At 44.5% G+C, this 19,260-nt stretch overlaps 1 protein-coding gene across 1 annotated transcript in view; it reads left to right on the forward strand.

Moving 5' to 3' along the window:
* LOC138447974 (capping protein, Arp2/3 and myosin-I linker protein 2-like) overlaps positions 1–19,260 on the forward strand; it is a 301,863-nt gene that overhangs the window by 266,089 nt on the left and 16,514 nt on the right. The window contains exon 9 of the mRNA XM_069604500.1: positions 6,606–6,737. Within this exon, the coding sequence (XP_069460601.1) occupies positions 6,606–6,737 (132 nt within the window). The remainder of the gene's footprint in view (positions 1–6,605; positions 6,738–19,260) is intronic.

Genomic DNA, 19,260 nt, shown 5'->3' on the forward strand with positions numbered 1-19,260 from the left:
ATTTCTTTCACAAATGTGTCACCGAACAGGAGCCCTTGGGTGCTTTCCCCGGCTTCGTAAAATGCCAGGTCTCCTAGTTTGTTATCAATCTTCAGTAAAGCCGATCTGCGTCGCTCTGAAGATATTGCGCGGTTTGCGTTACCCAGCATGCAGACTGCTCTCTGCGCCCATCCTGCTAATATAAGTGGGTAGACTGGCTCCCCATTGTCTTTAGCTCTCTCGGCTAAATCCATTATCTTTGCTATGGGTCCAGCTAAGGCTAACAGTTTATCCTGGCATGTCTTCCATGCCCTATCCATGCCTTTTCTGGTGTCCTTCCCTGCTTTAGTTATGAAGGTTAGTATCTTTGCATCGAGCTCAGGACGCAAAGATACTAACCTTCAGGACGCAACGATACTAACCTCTGCTACTTTCCCTGTCAGCTCTGGCCTCGGACACTCAGCTTTAATTCTGAATCTAATATCTTTCTCCATAGGTTTTCTCATTTTCTGGGACATATACAGGGCTACACTTGGTGATGGGTTCCAGTCCGTTGATCTGGGATGCCTTATTGTGTCAGGTTCAAACATGTCTGACATGTCTTCTTCATCCAGAGGGGCCTCCACACAACGCTGGCTTTAGGCTCGCTCGTACTCTTCTGCGAGACTACGCTCACTTTGCTTATGCTCTGATCATCATCCTCTCCCCTTTCCTGATCCGAATGCTCTGAGGATGATAAGGTATCCCTTATATTTGTCGCCCCTGGGGTAGGGGGTACGAGGTTGGGCAAGGCTGTCTTTGTAAGAAAGGCGCTTTTCAGCCTATTGAAAGCATCAGCCACCTCTAGGGACTTATCCTTCCCTGTATCTGAGCCCGGGGGAGTAGAAGAGTGTTTCCTCTTCCGGGCCACTTTCTTCCCCTTCTCACTTTGTTTCAGAGGCTCTTGTGTGGAGGTTCCCTCACCGGGGTCGTCGAGCGTGCCAGCTTTCTTGCCCAGTATTTCTTCCAGGACCAATAACCTGTCTTGTAGAGGCTTGACTCCTAGTGCTACGGCTTGAACCAATGAGTCGCCTAGCACTTTCTTGAAGCTGTAGGAGAGGTCTATATCTTCTCCTATGTATTCCACCTCTTGCTCTGGTTCTCTGTCGCTCCCTTCACTCCAAGCCTCGTTATCTATGTTGTACGCCATGGTAATGTGTGTGCCTCGCAGAGGATGGCTATCAGGTTTGGAACTGTAGCTCCTCTTTTGCTGCTGGCAACAGAAAAATATATTTTCGTTTTCTTTTTCTTTCTTTTTTTTTGTTGAAAATGTTCTCTTTGCCTTGAATGCCTCTGATGTGCGCAGGCGACCCGCTAACAAATTAACGAGTTTCGCGCGTTCGGGAGCGAAGAACAGGACGTAGAATTGCCGTTGGCTTTCTCCGTGCGAGAACAAAACTCTGTGAGAGGAATACAGTAATGCGCATGCGCGCGCTTCCCTTGTTTCTAGAGGGAGTGGGGTTTACCGCGTACTACGCGTTGCCTGTGATACTCTTCATCTCCGTCGGTGTTCTTTCGCGGCTGACTGGCCGAGCCCTAATGCGAGTGAGATCACTCGTGGGCTCGGCAGTCAGCCGTCCTGAAAGTCTAACTTGTCCGCGAAAAGAATGCGTGCGTTTCGAACTTGAATCTTAATACGTTTGCGCTAATAGTACGCGCGCGCTTTACAATATATAAATTTAGCGTTTCGACAATTAAGTATTATAAAAACGCAGCATAGCAAGGTAGTGCTAGAATTGATGTCACTTATCTGTGGTGCAGCAAAAAAGAAGCGGAAGGGACCCAGAGAGGCAGTGACTTATAGTAGAAGGGATTGCCTGATTGGACAGTGAGAGAGAGGCTATTGGACTACCATATTGAGGAGCCTCATGAGGGATGTAGTTTAGCCGCGTTAAGGCTAAGATGTTTCATTTTTTCTGTTTATACGAGCTATAACAAAAAATATATATATACATTGAAACAAAAGAAAGATTTAAAAAGCTGTGGTTAGCAGTAATTAAAGAAGTTAAACATAATGCATAATACTCGCCTCCGGTCTCGTCATAGAATCTGCGCAGACGACAATGCTGCTGCAGGGGCCAGAGCCTACCAGCACTGTGCGGTCTTGCCTCCCGTTTGGACCAGGCCAGAGCCCGTAGGCGTGCGTGATTGGTCGCCTGAGGGTTTCCTGCCGGTTGCAGGCCACGCAATGGGAACCATCAGTGCCCCTGCCTGTGCCACAGGTGCCAGGACTGGAGCTGCCGGTGCGTTGGCGAAGATGTCAAGCATCTTCAGGTGAAAACGTTCCCATTCCTCCTTCGTGGAGGATTGTGTTGGGAAGGGTACCTGCACCGAACGCTCCGGAAAACCCTTAGAGTGGTGGCACTTTTTCTTCGAGGAAGACTCACTCTGAGAGCGTGACATCTTACAGTATTTCTTATTTTTTTCCTCTTTCTCCACACGCGGAGCCGCTCCATCTTTGGAATGACATTCCGCACCGTGCGACCATGACTGAGACCACAGAACCTTCTCCTTGTGGATGAAGGTGAACAATTTTGCCGCCTGCTCCTTAAGGGCCTTTGGGTGCATGGACCGATATGATCCACAGTCCTGGCTTGAAACTGGAGCCCTTCAATGGAGTTGGCATGGTGAATCACTTAGAAAACCGTGGGGAAAAAAGGAACTGAGGTCATGGGACACAGTGGCTCTACTTATACTGGGCCAATGTAATTTCTGGCAAGGGGTCCATAGAGGTGTCGGACGGACTCGGCGCAGAGCCGTGAGGTGCCCCCTGCCAGCGGAAAAATTTCTGGAGAACAGCTGCGCTGGTATATTGATATCATCGATGAGGAATCCATGGTTGGAAGGAATCCATCAGAATCGCAGAGCTAGGCAATCGCATTAGCTGGTAGTGCAGATACCCTCCTTGCTATAGTGTTTGCACATAACTGCACACCTGACATGGCAGACATATATTCAGAACTGTTTTTAAAATATCTTACAACAGACTCAGCCCTAGGAGTCTGCGCTCTTTACAATTGCACCATCTGTAAAAGGTATCAGCAAATATTATCCCCACCATAAAAATATCTCCGTATATATGGTCGTCGGGAACGGCCATAGGTGATATTTTTAGTGGGGATAATATTTGGGGTTTTTGGGAGCAGAGGTTGCGGAGGTGTCATCTGCTACCTTTAAAATAATATGGAGGTTGCGGGGGTGTCCCCCGCAAGTTCCATGCCTTAAAACTGCCAGAAAAATATGGCGATATTTTTGCGAGGATATGTACACATGAAACCCTGTAAAAGTACATTTGTTTTTCATCAAATTATTTGCAAATTTGATTGATGCCTCTGTAACAGCATTTGCATTGCTGCATAAAGTTCACCTTCTTTTTGTGATCGTAGACCACTTCCTTTAGGAACATTTCAGAATTTGTGTGTATTATTGCAACGTTGCTCTTTTTTCCCACTGTAACTTAGGCACTGTAGATTAAAGATGCACATTTTCTTTTTACGCTGTAAGAAAGAAAAAACGTTTCCCACTCTGGATGGAAATGGTCCATCTTTTGCCTTTTGTTGGATGGTTTGTTTGCATCTGTAGAATCTCATGGAATCATTTTTTGCTCCTTCCTGTCTATGGCTCCACGTGTCTGATTTGTGCAAACTATCTTATGCTCCTTACACAGCTTTGCCCATTTCTTTCAGTCTGCTTGCACTACTCCAGCAAGGGCCATAATTGCAGCAAAGTAAGATATGCACCGGGGAAAGGCAGATTGACTAACCACATTTTTCCCATTGTGCAAAAAGGAAAAATAAATGGCCACCCTATTAGCATACAAATGGGAATAGGTCCATTTTCGGTTGATGGCAGCCATTCTGGAACATGTTTTCCGTGGCCGTCGCCGTCATCCGAAATGGTTGCTAGTACCTTTTCTATTTTTATGGTGGGAGCCATTTTTTTGGCTCTTTACCCTTCGGTCGGACCTATAACGCTTGGGCTGGTGGGCCGTTAAACCCCATGTCTGCCCCAGCTACATTATTGTAACTGCCTCTATGCAGGAGCTACTCATCTTTTCATTCACTGTCTACCGATCCTGCAGAATATGGCTGCTTGCATTGTTATGTTATGATGATTTATACCGCAAACTGCTGACATTTGCAAGGTCTCCAGGCACTCACATGGCACTGTACGGAAAGTGGGTGGGGTTGGCTAGTGTGGGAAGAGGGATAAGATAGAAGTTGTGCTCTTCTGTTGATGCTTGCAGAACCAGTAAAAACTGGCGTCTGTGCGTGCCAGCTTTCTGGGTGTGTTTTGTTGTGTGCACTGGGCTTGTTGTGTTTGGAGGGGTAGCGTTCAGTGTCTGGGTTATTTGTTGTTTGCAACTGTTTGGTCTTGTTGCAAGGTTAACAGTGGGTTAGTGTGTTTTTGTGTGTAGTTTTGCTCTCCCTTTTGGGCATGTGTAACACGTGACAGGGATGCGGGTGTGGAAAAGAGGTAGGGGTGTTTAGGTGGTTTCTGTTTGGCTCTGAAGAGCAACAGGAGAGAACACATGTCCCCCATTTTCAGGAAGCTTCATTGGCTCTGCATCCATGCCAGGATCAAATTTAAACTTTTAACTCTGATCCATAAAACTTTCTGTGCCACCGCTCCTGTATATATGAGCAGAATCGTTGCATGGTATCCCCCTAACCAATCCCTTAGATATTCCTCGCGGCACTTGTTGCCTGTTACAAGGTTTTTCAGATCAAGGGCTTATGGGAAATCTTGCACAGTCATTGGGTCCAAGTTCTGGAACAGTCTTCCTTTAGACATCTGGAAAATGTCTAATCTTAAGCATTTCAGAAAGAAATCTGAAAAGCTTTTGTTTGATGCCTGTTGAGAGTGCAAGGCGGTCTTCAAACCCGACACCCCTTTTGGCCAGATGGATACGTTATGGTGCTGAGAAGCCATTTTTGGCAGTTGCGCCTCAAGATCCAGACCTAAATTTAAAATTTTAAATGTGTTTGCTCTTGTGAAATATTTGGTGTATCAAGAATGAATACAGTGCAATAAATACTTAACTACCAGGTGTACCCGTGCTTCACACAGTAATTCTTACTTCAGTTATTGCAGACACTATTGAAGAGACATGCACCATTTCCTATCACCCGCATTACTACTAAACCACCATTTTGTGTCACATACATTACTTCAAATGGGAGTGCTGCTAATGTAAGCTAGAATGCTGATAGTGTGGAAAGTTTAGGAACAATGAACTGCTGAAGTTTTCATGAACTGCTGAACCTTAGGAACAATGAACGTAGAACTACGGCAGAACTACAGCGCTAAGGGCCATATGGCAGGGGTAAACATTGCAGACCACTTAAAACATTTTAAAAAATATATATTCTATACTTGTTACATTGTCTACACCATGGCATCTACCCACATGCCAAATTTGGGGTTTGTAGCATGTTGGCAAGTATGCTGAGCATTTAGAACAGACACACACACATAACCAAGCATTGCAGAACGCTTTAAAAAACACTTAAAAAACAAGATAGTAAAATGTAGAAATTATACTTTTTCGATTGTCTACACCATGTAACCTACCAACATGCCAAATTTCAGGGTTGTAGCATAAGTGTGATGAACATTTCGAATACACACACACATATCCAAGCATAAACAAAATGAGACAAATGTATATTTTATACTTTTTACATTGTCTACACCATGGAACCTACCCACATTCCAAATGTCAGGTATGTAGCATGTTGGGAAGTATACTGAACATTTTGAACACACACACACACACACACATCCAAGCATTACAGACTCTTAAAAGGAAAGTTAATAAAAGGTAGATTGTTATATTTTTTACATTATCTACACCATGGAACCTCCCCACATGGGAAATTCTTAGGTCTGTCGCATTTTGGGAAGTATGCTGAACATTTTTAACAGAAACACACACATATCCAAGCATCAAAAGAAAATTCTTGTATATATACAGATTTTACTGGTACCCCACAAACCTCTATGTAATATCTAAGACCATGGTAGATTCGTTTTTAGATGTTGATAAGAGCAACCCTTCAGCAAACATTTACTAGTTCATTCCATAAAAATGTACTACGGTCTAAATTGATGCACGCGTTTTCTGTATTTGATAATGTTTTTGATCACATTGGATTTAGGTTGCTTTGAGAGATAATTTGTTTAATAAAATGATTATCTTTTAACATTATGCTGATTTTGAATCATGTGTTGCCCATTTCCTCATGTCTAGCTTCAAAATGGGTGCCTTGTTTGTATAAATATGTAATACTTCAGCAGTCCTGTAGCCCAGGGGCAGGAAGATAAGAGTTTGCCCTCATGGAGGAAAGCACAGATGTCTATGATGTTGTTGTATTATTTTTTCTTCTTTCGTGTGAAAGCAATTGATATATTACAGACACTAATAATTTTCGTTTAGCCAATGTCTATTCCATTTGTGATACAACTAATCGCCTATTATTCTGTTTGGTAACCAGTGAATGAATACTGCAAGACATGACTAAACTTATGTTCTGCCTATTCTGTGATCACTTAATGTAATGCTTCCTTGTCCTTGTCACTGATAGATGTCAAGACACCTCTCTTCAGGCTAAGGAGATCACCAGTGATAAATCAACACGATGCACCTAAACCCTGCACAACAGCTGCACCTGTTTGTACATCAGGCTGTATAGTAAAGGTTCATTCAGAGCCAGAAGGTAGGTTACTTGTGAATGCCTATCGGTCACGTTTAACTATGTACTTTATGGTGCCACAGTTACATTCTCAGCTCCTGCATAGGGAGCAAATTGGACATGGGTAATGCTGAAGACACCGGAAAACTTTTGCGGTTGTGGAAGTTTTATGAAGGTTTGGCAGGCCCTTACAATGTTGAATCAGGAAAATATGTATTTACACATATGCATATTCTCTTACAATTATTGCAGGACTTTTGAGTACGCCTTCTATAGTTCAGGACATTACCAATTTTGGTCCCAGGCTTGATGACATCTATCCCTCCTATTATTTCCCATCTTTCCAAAGAACACCTCTGAGAACAGAAGTATGTCTATTGGCAAGACGTCCACTCACTGATTTACCCATCCCTTGATCCCCACCCACCAAATTCCACCTGCCGATCCTCCATTTTGTAGTCCTTTTCACCAATGTCTATGGTGCAAATCGATTCTTTCCCCTGCTGCAGCCTGCTCTGATCACTGTAACCCTGCCCCTTAATGGAGGGCTCTCTCACTACCTTTCGCCTTCTCCAGTCTCACTCTCTGATTTGTCTCTGAATGTGGGTTTCACCTTATTGCCCTACTTCAGTCCCTGACCATGCCCCGCCTTCCACCTCCTTCCTACTTTAGCCCCCATGTACACTTTCATATATACCACCACTTCCCCACCTCCTCCATATCACATCCGCACCTCACCTGTCACTCCTTCCTCCCCTGAACTCCCTTACCTTTCCTCCACTGTTCAGCACCCACTTGTTCTGGCCTGGAGCTTCTTCTGCCCAATGGGTCATCTGACACTTTCACCATTCCCTGCACTGCTCTGGTGTGGTCTGCTCCTCTGCTCCTGTGTGATCTGCTCCTCAGCGTGGCATGTCATCTACAAGAAAAACAAAGAAACAACTCCTATCTCTGTGTGTTCATTTTGCCCAGGAAAACAATTATCCAGTGGTGGTGTACTTTCTAGGATCCTGGGAAAAAGATTTGGAATTCACTTCTTTCCTGCAGTGCCATGGGTATTCTTATGGGGTTTACATATGTTTGTGCACAGATCACCAAATTCCTGTGTTTACCATTGTATTAAGAGATGCACACTGCTTAAAGAACTTTCCGTACTCCAATGCGAGGGTTGGTGTCTTTGTTCCGGGCCATTCATACCGGGGGCCTGGTCTGCTATCAGCTTGAATGTTCTTCCTGTTAGATAGTATCGTAGGGTATGGATGGCCCACCTGATCAACTGTCTTTATAGTTCTATCACTCGTTAATTTTTTTTTAATGGTGAAGAGTTTTTTGCTAATGAACAACAAAGATTGATTTTACCAATCAATGATCTGCGAAAGGACTGCTCCCATTCCCATGGAGCAGGCATTGGTCTGTAGTAGAAATTCTCTGTATAAATCCGGCATGACCAAGACTAGGCTTTTACAAAGGCTGGTATTGAGGTTCTTGAAGGCCAGTTGAGCTCCATGGTCCCATTGGACGGTGTTGGGAACGGCTTTAGCTAGTGTGTCTGTTAAGGTAAGGGAGCTGCTAGTTAGGAGGAGTTTGGAATAAAATAATATCCTACCAAGCCCAGGAATGCTGAAATGCCCTTTTTAGTGATAGGCCACGGAACCTTTTGAACTGCTTCTACATTGTCCATTTGCACCAGCGCATTTCCTACTTGAAAGGCTAGGTATTTGACTCACAACTTGGCCAAGTAACATTTCGATGGATTTGCTGTGAGGCCAGCTTTCCCGGGTTGGTCACAATCTGCAGTCAGGTGCTTCAGGTGATCTTCCCATGAGCTGCTGTGATGATTTTGTCGAAGTATGCATCATCAAAGCTTTGGCATTTTGTCAGGAGGGGTCAATCAATTGCTATAAGGTAGAAGGTGCCTGATGAAGGTCAAAAAAAGGACCGTAAATTGAAAAAGGTCCGCTGATGTGGAGAAAGCCATTTTTCACCTTGCATCATTATTTAGGGGCACCTGCCTTTATCCTTCTGTAAGATCCAGGAGAGAAGTGTATTGTACCCCACAAATGACCTCCACTACTTCATCCATTTTGGGCATAGCATAGACAGCACACTTAGAGGCCTCATTCAGCCTCCAAAAGTCTATACTGTACCTGCAGATGTTGTCCGGCTTTGGTACCAGTAATGTTGAGGACCACTCACTGTAATATCATTCGATTAAGCCAAGGTCAAGCATTTTTCTTAACTCCTCCTTGCAAGTCTTTTTTTCAAGCTTCAGGTAGTCAATCAGGTTTGAGACAGACAACTCTTCCTGGTCTTTTTTGGATCTTGTCCACTACTCCATACTTGTCCTGACTTCATGGAGAACATGTCTGGGTATCTTCCTAGCAACTCAGCGAGTTTCTTAGGATTGGAAGTGGTGGGGGCCAGTGGTTTGGTCATCCTATTAACTTGAGTTGGTAAGGAAGTCTCCATGGTGTTGTTTTCATGCAAAGATAACCCAGGGGATTAGATCATCCTAGTTCTTCCTATCTTGGGCCACCAGCCTTGTTAGGGTATATTTGAGAGTTTGTTTAGATCATTTGTCTAGTCTGTCATTCTGAGGGTGATACCCTGATGTTCTCAGTGTCTTAATTTCCATGAGGTCCTTCATCTCATCCATCAGCCAAGACATGAAACTGCAGCATTGATTGTTGAGTATATTTGTTCGGGAAGCCAACTCAGGTGGAGAAGGGTCACTTTCATAGTGTTACTTCTTAAAGGGAACACCTCTGGATACTGTGTTGCATGGTCCAGTATAACAAAGATGTACTTCATTCCATTCCTGTAGGGTTCCAGTGTCCCCACGGTGTCCATACCAATTCTGTGGAAGGGAACTCAATGATAGGCAGTGACTAGAGGGGCGGCCCTGGCACATCATCCAGCAAAGTCTTGTAGCATGTGGGCCATGCCACACAAAACTGTTTGACTTGAGCATATGCCTCAGGTAAGTGTAATTGGTTGAAAAAGGGTCTTTTGCATTTTCTCTAGTCCAGATGCCCAGTCGTCCGGCAGCAACCCCGTCGCTGCCTTTTGTAACGGTTTCTGGACCTGGAGCTGGTAATGATCAAGGCTGTTCCCTCTTGGGTTTACATTCATTCTATTTAACAGACCATGCCTGTGTATGAAATGGGGAGTCTTCAGAGTTTGGATCTCAGCTTCTCAGACTAAGGTCTTACAGGTTTGCTCCAGAAGAGGATCAGCTCTCTGTGCGTCAGCAAATTCTGTTGATGCAGGGCCTGGAGCCCCTTGGGTTTGTGAGTCATTTCTTTGGACCTCCATCATCTCTCCAAACCTGACTATGGCTCTCTGTCTCATTTAGGTTTTCCACTTTGAATTCTGGTAAGATCTTCTCGCACACCAGCTGAGCTATGAGTTGGCTGAATTTGATGATGTAAGCAAGATGCCCAAGGTTAAAGAGGACCACCTTTACTTCCCCTTGGCAGTCCCAATCAATTGCCCCAGTGACCACATCAAAGGAATGTTTATGGGCCAATCTGGATTTTATTGCAGCGCCCCATGGGTTCCTTCTGGTACTTCCACTCTCAAATCATATTGAACCAGCGACTTGCCTTCGCATGGCACTGCCACCTCATTGTCTCAGTGCAAATCACATCTGGCGGCCCTGGGGGTGGCTCTGGTAGGAATCTGAGCCATCTTGCTCAGGCATACTATATTCTCTTGTCTGTGGGTTACCTCTGTATCTGGGTCTGGGTAATCCGAGTTCTGACGCCATGTGCCACGCATGGCCTCAAGAACACACCAACTCTCTAAGACATTTCATATTGTCAGAATAGTAAAGGGCCTGGCTAAGGGCCGCCCCTCTCTCTCGATCCTAGTGTGGGCCATTTCCTGCATAACCCAGGTGCCTCTCATTCTGAGGCTTGTCATTAGTGATTGGTAACCTCTACCATCTAAAGAGCTGTCTAATTGGATTTGATGACCCACAGGCATTTTATCTGTCTAGAATTCCCTTTAGGAACAGTCTAGGACAGAGGTCGCCAAACGGTCGATCGCGAGCTACCAGTAGCTCGCCTGAGCCTCTTCAGTCGCCCGCGCTGGAGATTCTGAAAAATGAACACTATCTGAATCACTATTGTTTTCTGGTGTGTTTTGCCGTTACTGTCAGTGTTCAGGCCTTGAACACTGGTCGTCTCGCTTGCAGGCGAGGAGCTTGCCTGCTGTGCCACATGGAACTGCTTTTGAATACACTGACAGATATCTGTATCACATTCTGAGGCTGCCTGTAGTACCACAGATGGCCTTGTGCGCCCCCAGTACACTGTTTTGCTTGAGTGAGCTCGCTCTTGTTTGAGGTGATGTCCGAGGGGCTGGGGAAGTATCAGTGTGAGTCAGCTATCCCTACCTTGATTCCATTTGTGACAATTGTTGATCAGTGCTTTTAAAGTGGAGTGACATTTTCCTCCGTTTTTCAAACAAAAAGGTACATTTCAACGAATTGGGCCTTTGCTGAATCTGGCAAAAGTGTGCCCTTAACTCTACACGTGTACATTCTAATTTGCAGTAAACTGCAGTAACATGTTCCTATGCTTCTCTATCTCATGTATTACAATTGCAGGCCTCTAAAAATCTGAACTAGCGCATGACCTGCCTAAAAAGTGTCCTACGAGCCGCAGATATTCACCTCCCAAAAATTATCAAGGCGTCAGGCTGGGGACACTCGAGCAACTGCTTCAGCTAATGGCGAGGGGCACTCCTTTAGCGAATGAAGCATGTTTTCATAATGCGCCCAGGTGTCAAAGTCGGCTTAGCCATAATACTTCCCACAGCCAGTATTCCCTTCAGTGCCATTTTTGCTGATCCAATTTTCATGCGTTTCAAAATACGCATTAATATTAGGGGTTCTGGTACAGCGGCTGCCTCTGCATGAATTTTCAGTTGGAATACATAAGACTGGCACCATTCTTAGTGGGAGACAGATGCATCCGTGGAGAGAAAACAAGCCACAGGGGGAGAGCGCCAGAGCAAAGAAAGAGGACTCGCCATTGGCTGCTCAGCCCGGTTTAATTAGCATTCCTTACTATTTGGCAGCTTATTTATTTAATCCGACAAGAGTAAGCATTTTAACACTGCCCAAAACAAGCATTGCCAAATCCAATGTTTTTCCATAAGGAGCTGGTATTAATTTTTGTGGGTTTGGGGGGGGGGAGAAATCCCCCCATAGGATACAAAGGCTTCCTCTCTACATATGACCATTTGCAAAGCGTTTTTTGTTCTGCCATTGCCCAGCGGTGCCAATACCTCTACCTCATGATGGGGGCAGTCTTATCGATATCCTTAATTGCACTGGAGGGCACAGCGCCCCTTTCAATGTAAGAGCAAAATGTCCTCTCTGCGCCATTTTGATAATTTCTGAACTGAGTGAAAATGGTAAGAGTAAAACCCCGGCAAATCCACCGTATCGTTTCACGTTTTCACTATGTTTTGCAAAAAGTCTTTGAGCACCAGTAAATGTCACCTTGCATGCAGCATTACCATGGATTCCTGCTGCGTTGTGAAAATCAAAAGTTGCCACCCAGGAATTCCCATAAAACTGCTGTCAGCACAACAGAAGCATTTATTTGTGATTAACCAGTTTGACAAGCTTATAACATCTTTATAACCCGTGTTAAAAGACAGAGAGACACAAATAACAGAGTAGGTGTGGTGTCTGACAAAAACAAAAATCAAAGAAAACTAGTGCACGCAAGTGGCATTTTTCAGTTTGGAAATAACTTCTGTTTTTTATGGAAGTGTGAAATGCACATTTGGAAAACAATAGTGTGCCCAGCATGTAGAGATATTTGTGTGGTAGTCCAACAAATATCTGTCTTTTTATGAGACGGCTACTAATAAATACTAATCCAGCAAAGAGGTTTTTGAAGTTCTTAATATAATCGTGAAGGCATATGTTATTCCATGTATTTATAGAGGGGAAATAATCGGGCCAAAAAAATATTGGTAAAAATTCTGAGGTTTAAAAACATCCCCACCCTGATATCGCCCGCCCACCCCAATATCACCCGCTAGTAGCTCTCCACTGTTGGCCTCCACTACAAGTGGCTCTACTTAATGTAAAGGTTGGAGACCCCTGGTCTAGGATGTCCCTGCTCTATGTTTCCCAATGTGATGTAAAATACAGGTTTTTGTGCCTTCCAGACACTTAGGCCTCACTTGGTCTTATAGTTTCATGCTCTGATGTTCCTCTCCCTATGTCTCTCTCTCGCTCTCCCTTTATCTCCTCCTGCTCTCCTCTCTCCTACTCCACCCACCTTCTCTTCTCTCTCTCTCCCTGACACTTACTCCTCTATACCTTTGATATTCCTTTCTCTACTTTCTGCCTCCACCCTCTACACACTACTACTTTTCTCCCCTCTCCTACTACCTCTCGCCTCTGTCCACACTACTACTGCTCTAACTCCACCCATACTGTCATGAGATGACGAAAGCAGTGAATGTTGCACAAGATCACACAGTGAATAGCTTTGAGTCAAACAAAATGCACTCAGGAACCAAGAGACTTGCACACTAAACCACAGGATGTGCAAGTAGAGTGTGATAAGAATACAAATATAGGAAAAGGGATGTGGGTTAAGCACTAAGAAGCTCCTTGCAAAGAAAGTCAGCAAGCTCCTTACCCACATTTGTTGTTACAGGTACTGTGAGCGCTAAGCCCACATACAGTGCAAGCAACGACAGGAGCTGTCTGCTAACTCCATTGTTGGTATTGTATAAGGTAACTTAAAGACAATACACACAAGGACTAGAAATACCACCTGAGATGTCAGCAAAGGCCACAAACTCTGTTGATCAAACAGGGACACAGAAAGGCTATAACAGCAAAGGGACGATAACTTAATACATCAGACTTCTGACAAGGGACAAGTAGGAATAGTGATTACAGAATAGTGAGGAAAACATAGACATTCATACAGGAGCTGGCTACAACAGCACACCACACCTAACAATCAATAGGGAACAAAGCGAGAAGTGCAAGAGAAAACCTGGAACAGGGTCCAAGAGAAAGTAAAGGAACAGGAGCAGGGGAAACAAAATGACAAGCCCAAAACATCCCCCTTGCCCACCCAGGGAAGGAAAGGCAAACTGAGACAAAACACTAAGGGCCTCGTCAGGGGTTGGGCGGAGCAGCAAAAATGCGGTGGTAATTCTATCACAGCCACATTACTGCTCCGTGCAATCCTGAGTTTGGGCAGAAAGCTGGAGATTTATGCTGGAGGTAAATCTCCAGCTTTCTGCCCATTTTTGGCGCTATTACTGCTGGTGCTATTACGCCAGTGGTAATAGCTCTGAAAATCACCATAGAGTCCTATGGACTCTCAAAATAAAATGGGGATTTACTGCCTTACCACTACTCGGGATCTGGGGCTAATAGCGCTGGACCGATTATCGGTAACGCTAATAGTGTTGGCGGTATCCTGGGGAATTTACTCCTGGTATACCACCAAGGCTATGATGAAGCCCTAAATCTATAAATGAGGAGTGACTAAAGGATCAAGGTTTCACTGCTGAACAGCGCATAGTCAAGGGAATAAAGAACACAGACAAACTGGGCTGTACAGAAAAAGGAGAGCACTGTGAAGTGCTGACTGCAAAACAGAGGAAGACATACAGGGAATCCAGGAAGCAGAAATGACTAATAAGCACACTAAATTCTAAATCCAGGGAAAAGGCAACAAGAAAATAGAAACTAGGAACTAGACAATAAGCTAACAACCAGGAACACTGCATCAATGACCAGCACTGGACTGAAGCAAACTGAGGCTTTTCAAGCTGGCTAACGAGCACACACCTCAGGTGTGCTGCTTGCTGCACCTGCCAGCCACAGGAGGCACAGGGAGGAAGGATAGCTCAGGGCCAATGCGTTTGTCCTGCACTTGGAAAACTTGTTGGTATTAAGCGTGTTATAAAAGACCAATTATAATTATAATCCTCCACCCAACCTTCTCCTGAAAGGGTGGAGCTGAAGCAGTGGGCCATGCATTCTGGGAAGCAAAGTCTTTTGATTAAAGCAACATAGTGGCTGCCAAAAACCTGGAATAGATCCGGAAGGGAGGTAACATGGAAAATAAGGATTTAGCGCTCCCAATTCACCACAGCACTGTCGCATGATGTTCGAATGAAAAAGTCCAGTAGGGAATAAACCCCAGGAATGGGAGTGAAGGGAGCGAATCATGACACACACCATCTCTTACATTCACTTCCCAGTCACCTCTTCATTAACTCCCTACTCCCTCTCGATTAATCTCACTCACCTTTCACGCACAATCCACAATGGCTCTTTCCCTCAGTTTGTTCCCCAGCCAACTTATGTCTCTCCTTTCTACAGTGGAGGCGTTAAAGGCAAGAACAAATACAAAAGGGGACTTAAGCAATTGTGGCCACTGTCATCATAGTTCATGTCCCTGTTTGTATCTGGATTTTCTGGAGTGTTCTTGATCCCTGCTTGGTAAAGGGCTCATTCACAGCCCTGTTGTAGGTAAGCGATTGTTCCCTGTGGAGTTGGCAGTGCACGCTGAGGTTGTATGAATGCTGTGTGGTCTGCTCTGAATAACTCGCTCTGGTCTGGGTCATGTATCGTGTGTAATCTGCTGAGGTGTTGTGCAGCCTGCTCTACTGTGCAAGATTTCAGTGCTGATTCTCTCCCAGTCCAGTTGGGTTGTGGTTCTTCCACTGATAGGAATGCTGGATGGTGCATTTTCCTAGGAGACAAACAAACTGTGGTATTAACTCAAACATACAAGCATGTAAGGAAGTTTGCCGGATTGAGGTCCTCTCGGCTTCCACATTTTGTAGAGGACTGGCTCTTGCTTGAACCCTGGTAGCCTCCCATCCCAGGCAGTGAGGGGTCCTCACCCTGCCACAATTAGTACAAGATCAGCAACACGCAGATTTGTCCTCATGACATACCTGAGTAGTCCTGTTTCTTTTTATTCTGGGACATGAAGTCCTAAATTTAAAATGGGAAAAGCACAACTACAAATCCCATAATGCAAAGAATACAGTGATTACTGGATGACATACTCACACATGGCATGGGGCAACTTGAGAGCTCTGGATCATTATTCCCAATTGGCCTTCTGATCCCACAGTGATGAGTCATTCATTCTATGGCAGATGACCTACAAAACTTAGGCTCATTTAGTACCCATGTGCTTAATAATAGAAGTCGGTGACATTAGTCGAGAGCAAGCCCCCAACTTGTAAATCTCGGATACTCCCTCCCATGTTACAATGCCAAACGCTGTGGAGGACAATGATCTGAGTAATGAAAGCAGGGTCATTTTTCTTAAGTGATATTTCTCTCATTGACAAGCAGGTTCAGGGCTTACAGGAAGTCACAATTGACCATGAAGAGATGCTTAGAGTTGCAGTACACTTTTTGAGGGTACCTAAGAGGCTTGCCATAAGCTTTAAACCCTTTCTAACCTATCCCCAGGCAGAATGCTTAGGGCATTTCTCGATTTATAATATTAAGACATTGTATTCGTATGGAGTTCCCCCCTAATGGAAGCCATCTCCCCAGTTCTCTCCGACTACAGGTCTCAGCAGGGCTATGATCCTAGTCGATATCTAATTGCATTTCATACTCACATTTTAATAATTCTTTAAGGCACAAAGCCGGCAGAGACCATCAACTGCTCCCAGTGAACTTCAAGCCAATAGGCTTCTCCTGGTCCCTTTCTCAATTTTTCAAAAAAGCAGGTCTGCCTCATGGTAGGCTGGTTCAGTCTCCCCCATGGACAAGGCCTTGTTATCTCCAGATAGTTTCTCAGATTTGCACTCATCCATTAGGAACAGGTGTTCTTCTTGCTGGTAGCTGTTAATTCCAGAGTGAGCTCTCTATTCCCTTTGTGTTCCGGCTTTTGTTATTCAAATTATTACCATGCTTTATCATTCATGACATTGGACTTTTTGATTGAGCAAGTCCTTCTACTGGTTGGCTTAATAGTCAGACACTCCCAGAGAATACACCCCCAATCTTTATAGACTTGTCATAAGTCTGACTTAAAAAGGTGGGGGCTAGTCTATTCTTAATACTTTCAAATGCAAAATCCTTTTTCTTCCATATTTCATTATGACAACATGGTAAAAAGATGAATTGTGGATTTCTGCCCCTACCCCTGGGCTAGATTGGAAGTCTGAATATGTGGTATGACTATGTAGGATAATGTTTCATGAAGCTGTTAATGCAACTATTTTTTTTAATGATTACACAGCAGAGGCCATTTGAATTTGTAGTCATATGATAGAGGGGATATTCAGGATCATAACATACATCTGCTTTTGTTCCTAAGCTATGTAGTTATGGATTCATATCAAAAGCTGCTTTTAAATGCATGCATTGTATTGCTTCCATAAGTTCAGTATATTCTTGTAACAGAGTTCCAGCCTTAGGTTTCATTTCATTGGATTGTGAAACCCTGATGCTATTGTAATGAGTCATTCAAATTGCTATGAGAGGCCTGTGAGAAACCTTAAGGTGTCTCCCTGGCTGGTCCCCGGGATCTGTCATCCAGGTAGCCAGGACACGGCCATCGCTATTGGATCTAGTTCCTGTGGGTGGACTAGTGAGGGAGGATCAGCTGGATGAAGGGTCCTTGGGGAGTAGGAGTGGGACACCGACGGGTGAGATGTGGTACATGTAGCGTGTCGATGCTGATAAGCGGGAGAAAGGGAAACTCATGCTACCATGGCACCGGCCTTGAATCCAGTTACGAGGAAAGCCAGATGGTTCATCACAGCCGGTGAGTTGAAGGGAGAGCCGATAAGAACCGGGCTGTGGTCAGTAAAAGTCACAGAGCGGCAAAGAGAAGTTCAAAGAACTGTAAAATTGTAAAGGGGAGACCAGCTTCAGAAAGGACCAGCACCACGTGGGTGCTGCTCTGAGAAACTCTGGTCAAGTCCTGTCTGAGTGAAACTACAGATAGCAGAAGGCCATAGGAGAGCCACCAAGATAGGTCGAAATGGTCATACAGGAGGTCAAGCAAAATCCCCATACAGTCGAAAGCCTTTGACCTAAGAACTACAAAGAAAGAAAGGGAAGTGAATCCTGTAAACATAGAAAGTAAATATGAATGTGAAGTTGGCAAGAGTGAACCCGGAAGAGGGATGCTGATGAGAAGGAGGCAAACTCTAGGGTCCCAAAAAACAGTGTGTTGACAAAGGTGAACCCCGGCCGAGGGATGTCCACTGGAACTGTTTAAATATAAATTAAGAAAGATTTGTTAGAGCATAAGCATTACAAGACAAGGGGAAGTGAAGTGTCCATCTTGTCTTCTGGGGTGTGAGCCCAGCCGAGGGAGACCCAGGGGTTGAAAGTTACCACCCAATGCTCGTAGAAAGAAACTGGTTTTGTTTTTGTTTGATTATCAGGGGGGTCTGCGCCTGGAAGATGGGGACCCAGTGGTGAAGCCATCACCCAAAGTGGTTTAAAAAGACATTAGGATTTGGAATGCAAGAAGTATTGGAAGACAAGGAGAAGTAAACTGTCCCGCTTGTCATTTGGGAACCGTGCCCGGCCGAGGGAGATCCAGGGGTAGTCCTCATCCAAAAGTTAATTGAGAAAGGAACATTTTGGTTGTTTTGTTGAAAGCAACTTGTTAGAGGTCTGCGCCCGGAAGATGGGGGCTGAGGGTTGAAGCCATCACCCAAAGTGTTCGTGGAACAGAACTTTGTGTTTGTTGAGCGTGTCCGGCCTTGAAGGGAAGAGACTTTTAATTAAAGAGACTTAACCATCAAAGAACCTGATAGCTGATACGGAACTGTTGGCTCGTGCTGAGATAGCTCGAGTGTGTGCTGTGTTCAGGAAATCCACATTGTCCCGTGCTCAAACCGTGGGGTAAAGAGAACCCTGGCAATCACACCCTGACATATTATTTATGAACCCTTCTTTCTTTATTAAAACCCTATCCCACACTTATTTTGTATTTAGTGTAAGGATTGGAAATCTTTTTTTTTTTAGTACAGGCCCTTTTATTTTTACACAACGCCACTAGGACTGCCTTATTTTCATTTGATGGTTGAGACTTGCTCCCATCTTAGATTTAGATTAGGCGTTTTTCCAACCTGCATACAGTTTAGTCACTTGTGTCTGTCTTTACCGTTGCCACCATGAGTTCCTTACAGGCACAATTGTCTATTTTTCATTACTGGACATATTGCCTTCACTGATGTCAAAGCTGACACTTTAAGTGCAAAAATGTGTTCAGATTTCTAACTCTTAAGACACCACATTTTAGCTCTGCTGGAATTTTAAAATGTATTTGATAGAAATACTTCCTTGAAATTGGTTCACACGGGTGAGGCAGCTTATGAACTCGGGGATCTTGATGCAGAGGACCATTTGTTTTGCAAACACACTCTGTTCGTATGACTAAAGACGAACCAACCGTATTCACTCCAGATGGCCGAGCTAAATACCCAGGGAAACATAAACCTCCCTGTTAGGCTAGATTTTCATTTTTATGCTAAATCTCCCTCACCCGTGAGACGC

This window comes from Ambystoma mexicanum, chromosome 1p, assembly GCF_040938575.1.
Source record: "Ambystoma mexicanum isolate Mex_15411 chromosome 1p, UKY_AmexF1_1, whole genome shotgun sequence".
NCBI classification, from domain to species: domain Eukaryota; kingdom Metazoa; phylum Chordata; class Amphibia; order Caudata; family Ambystomatidae; genus Ambystoma; species Ambystoma mexicanum.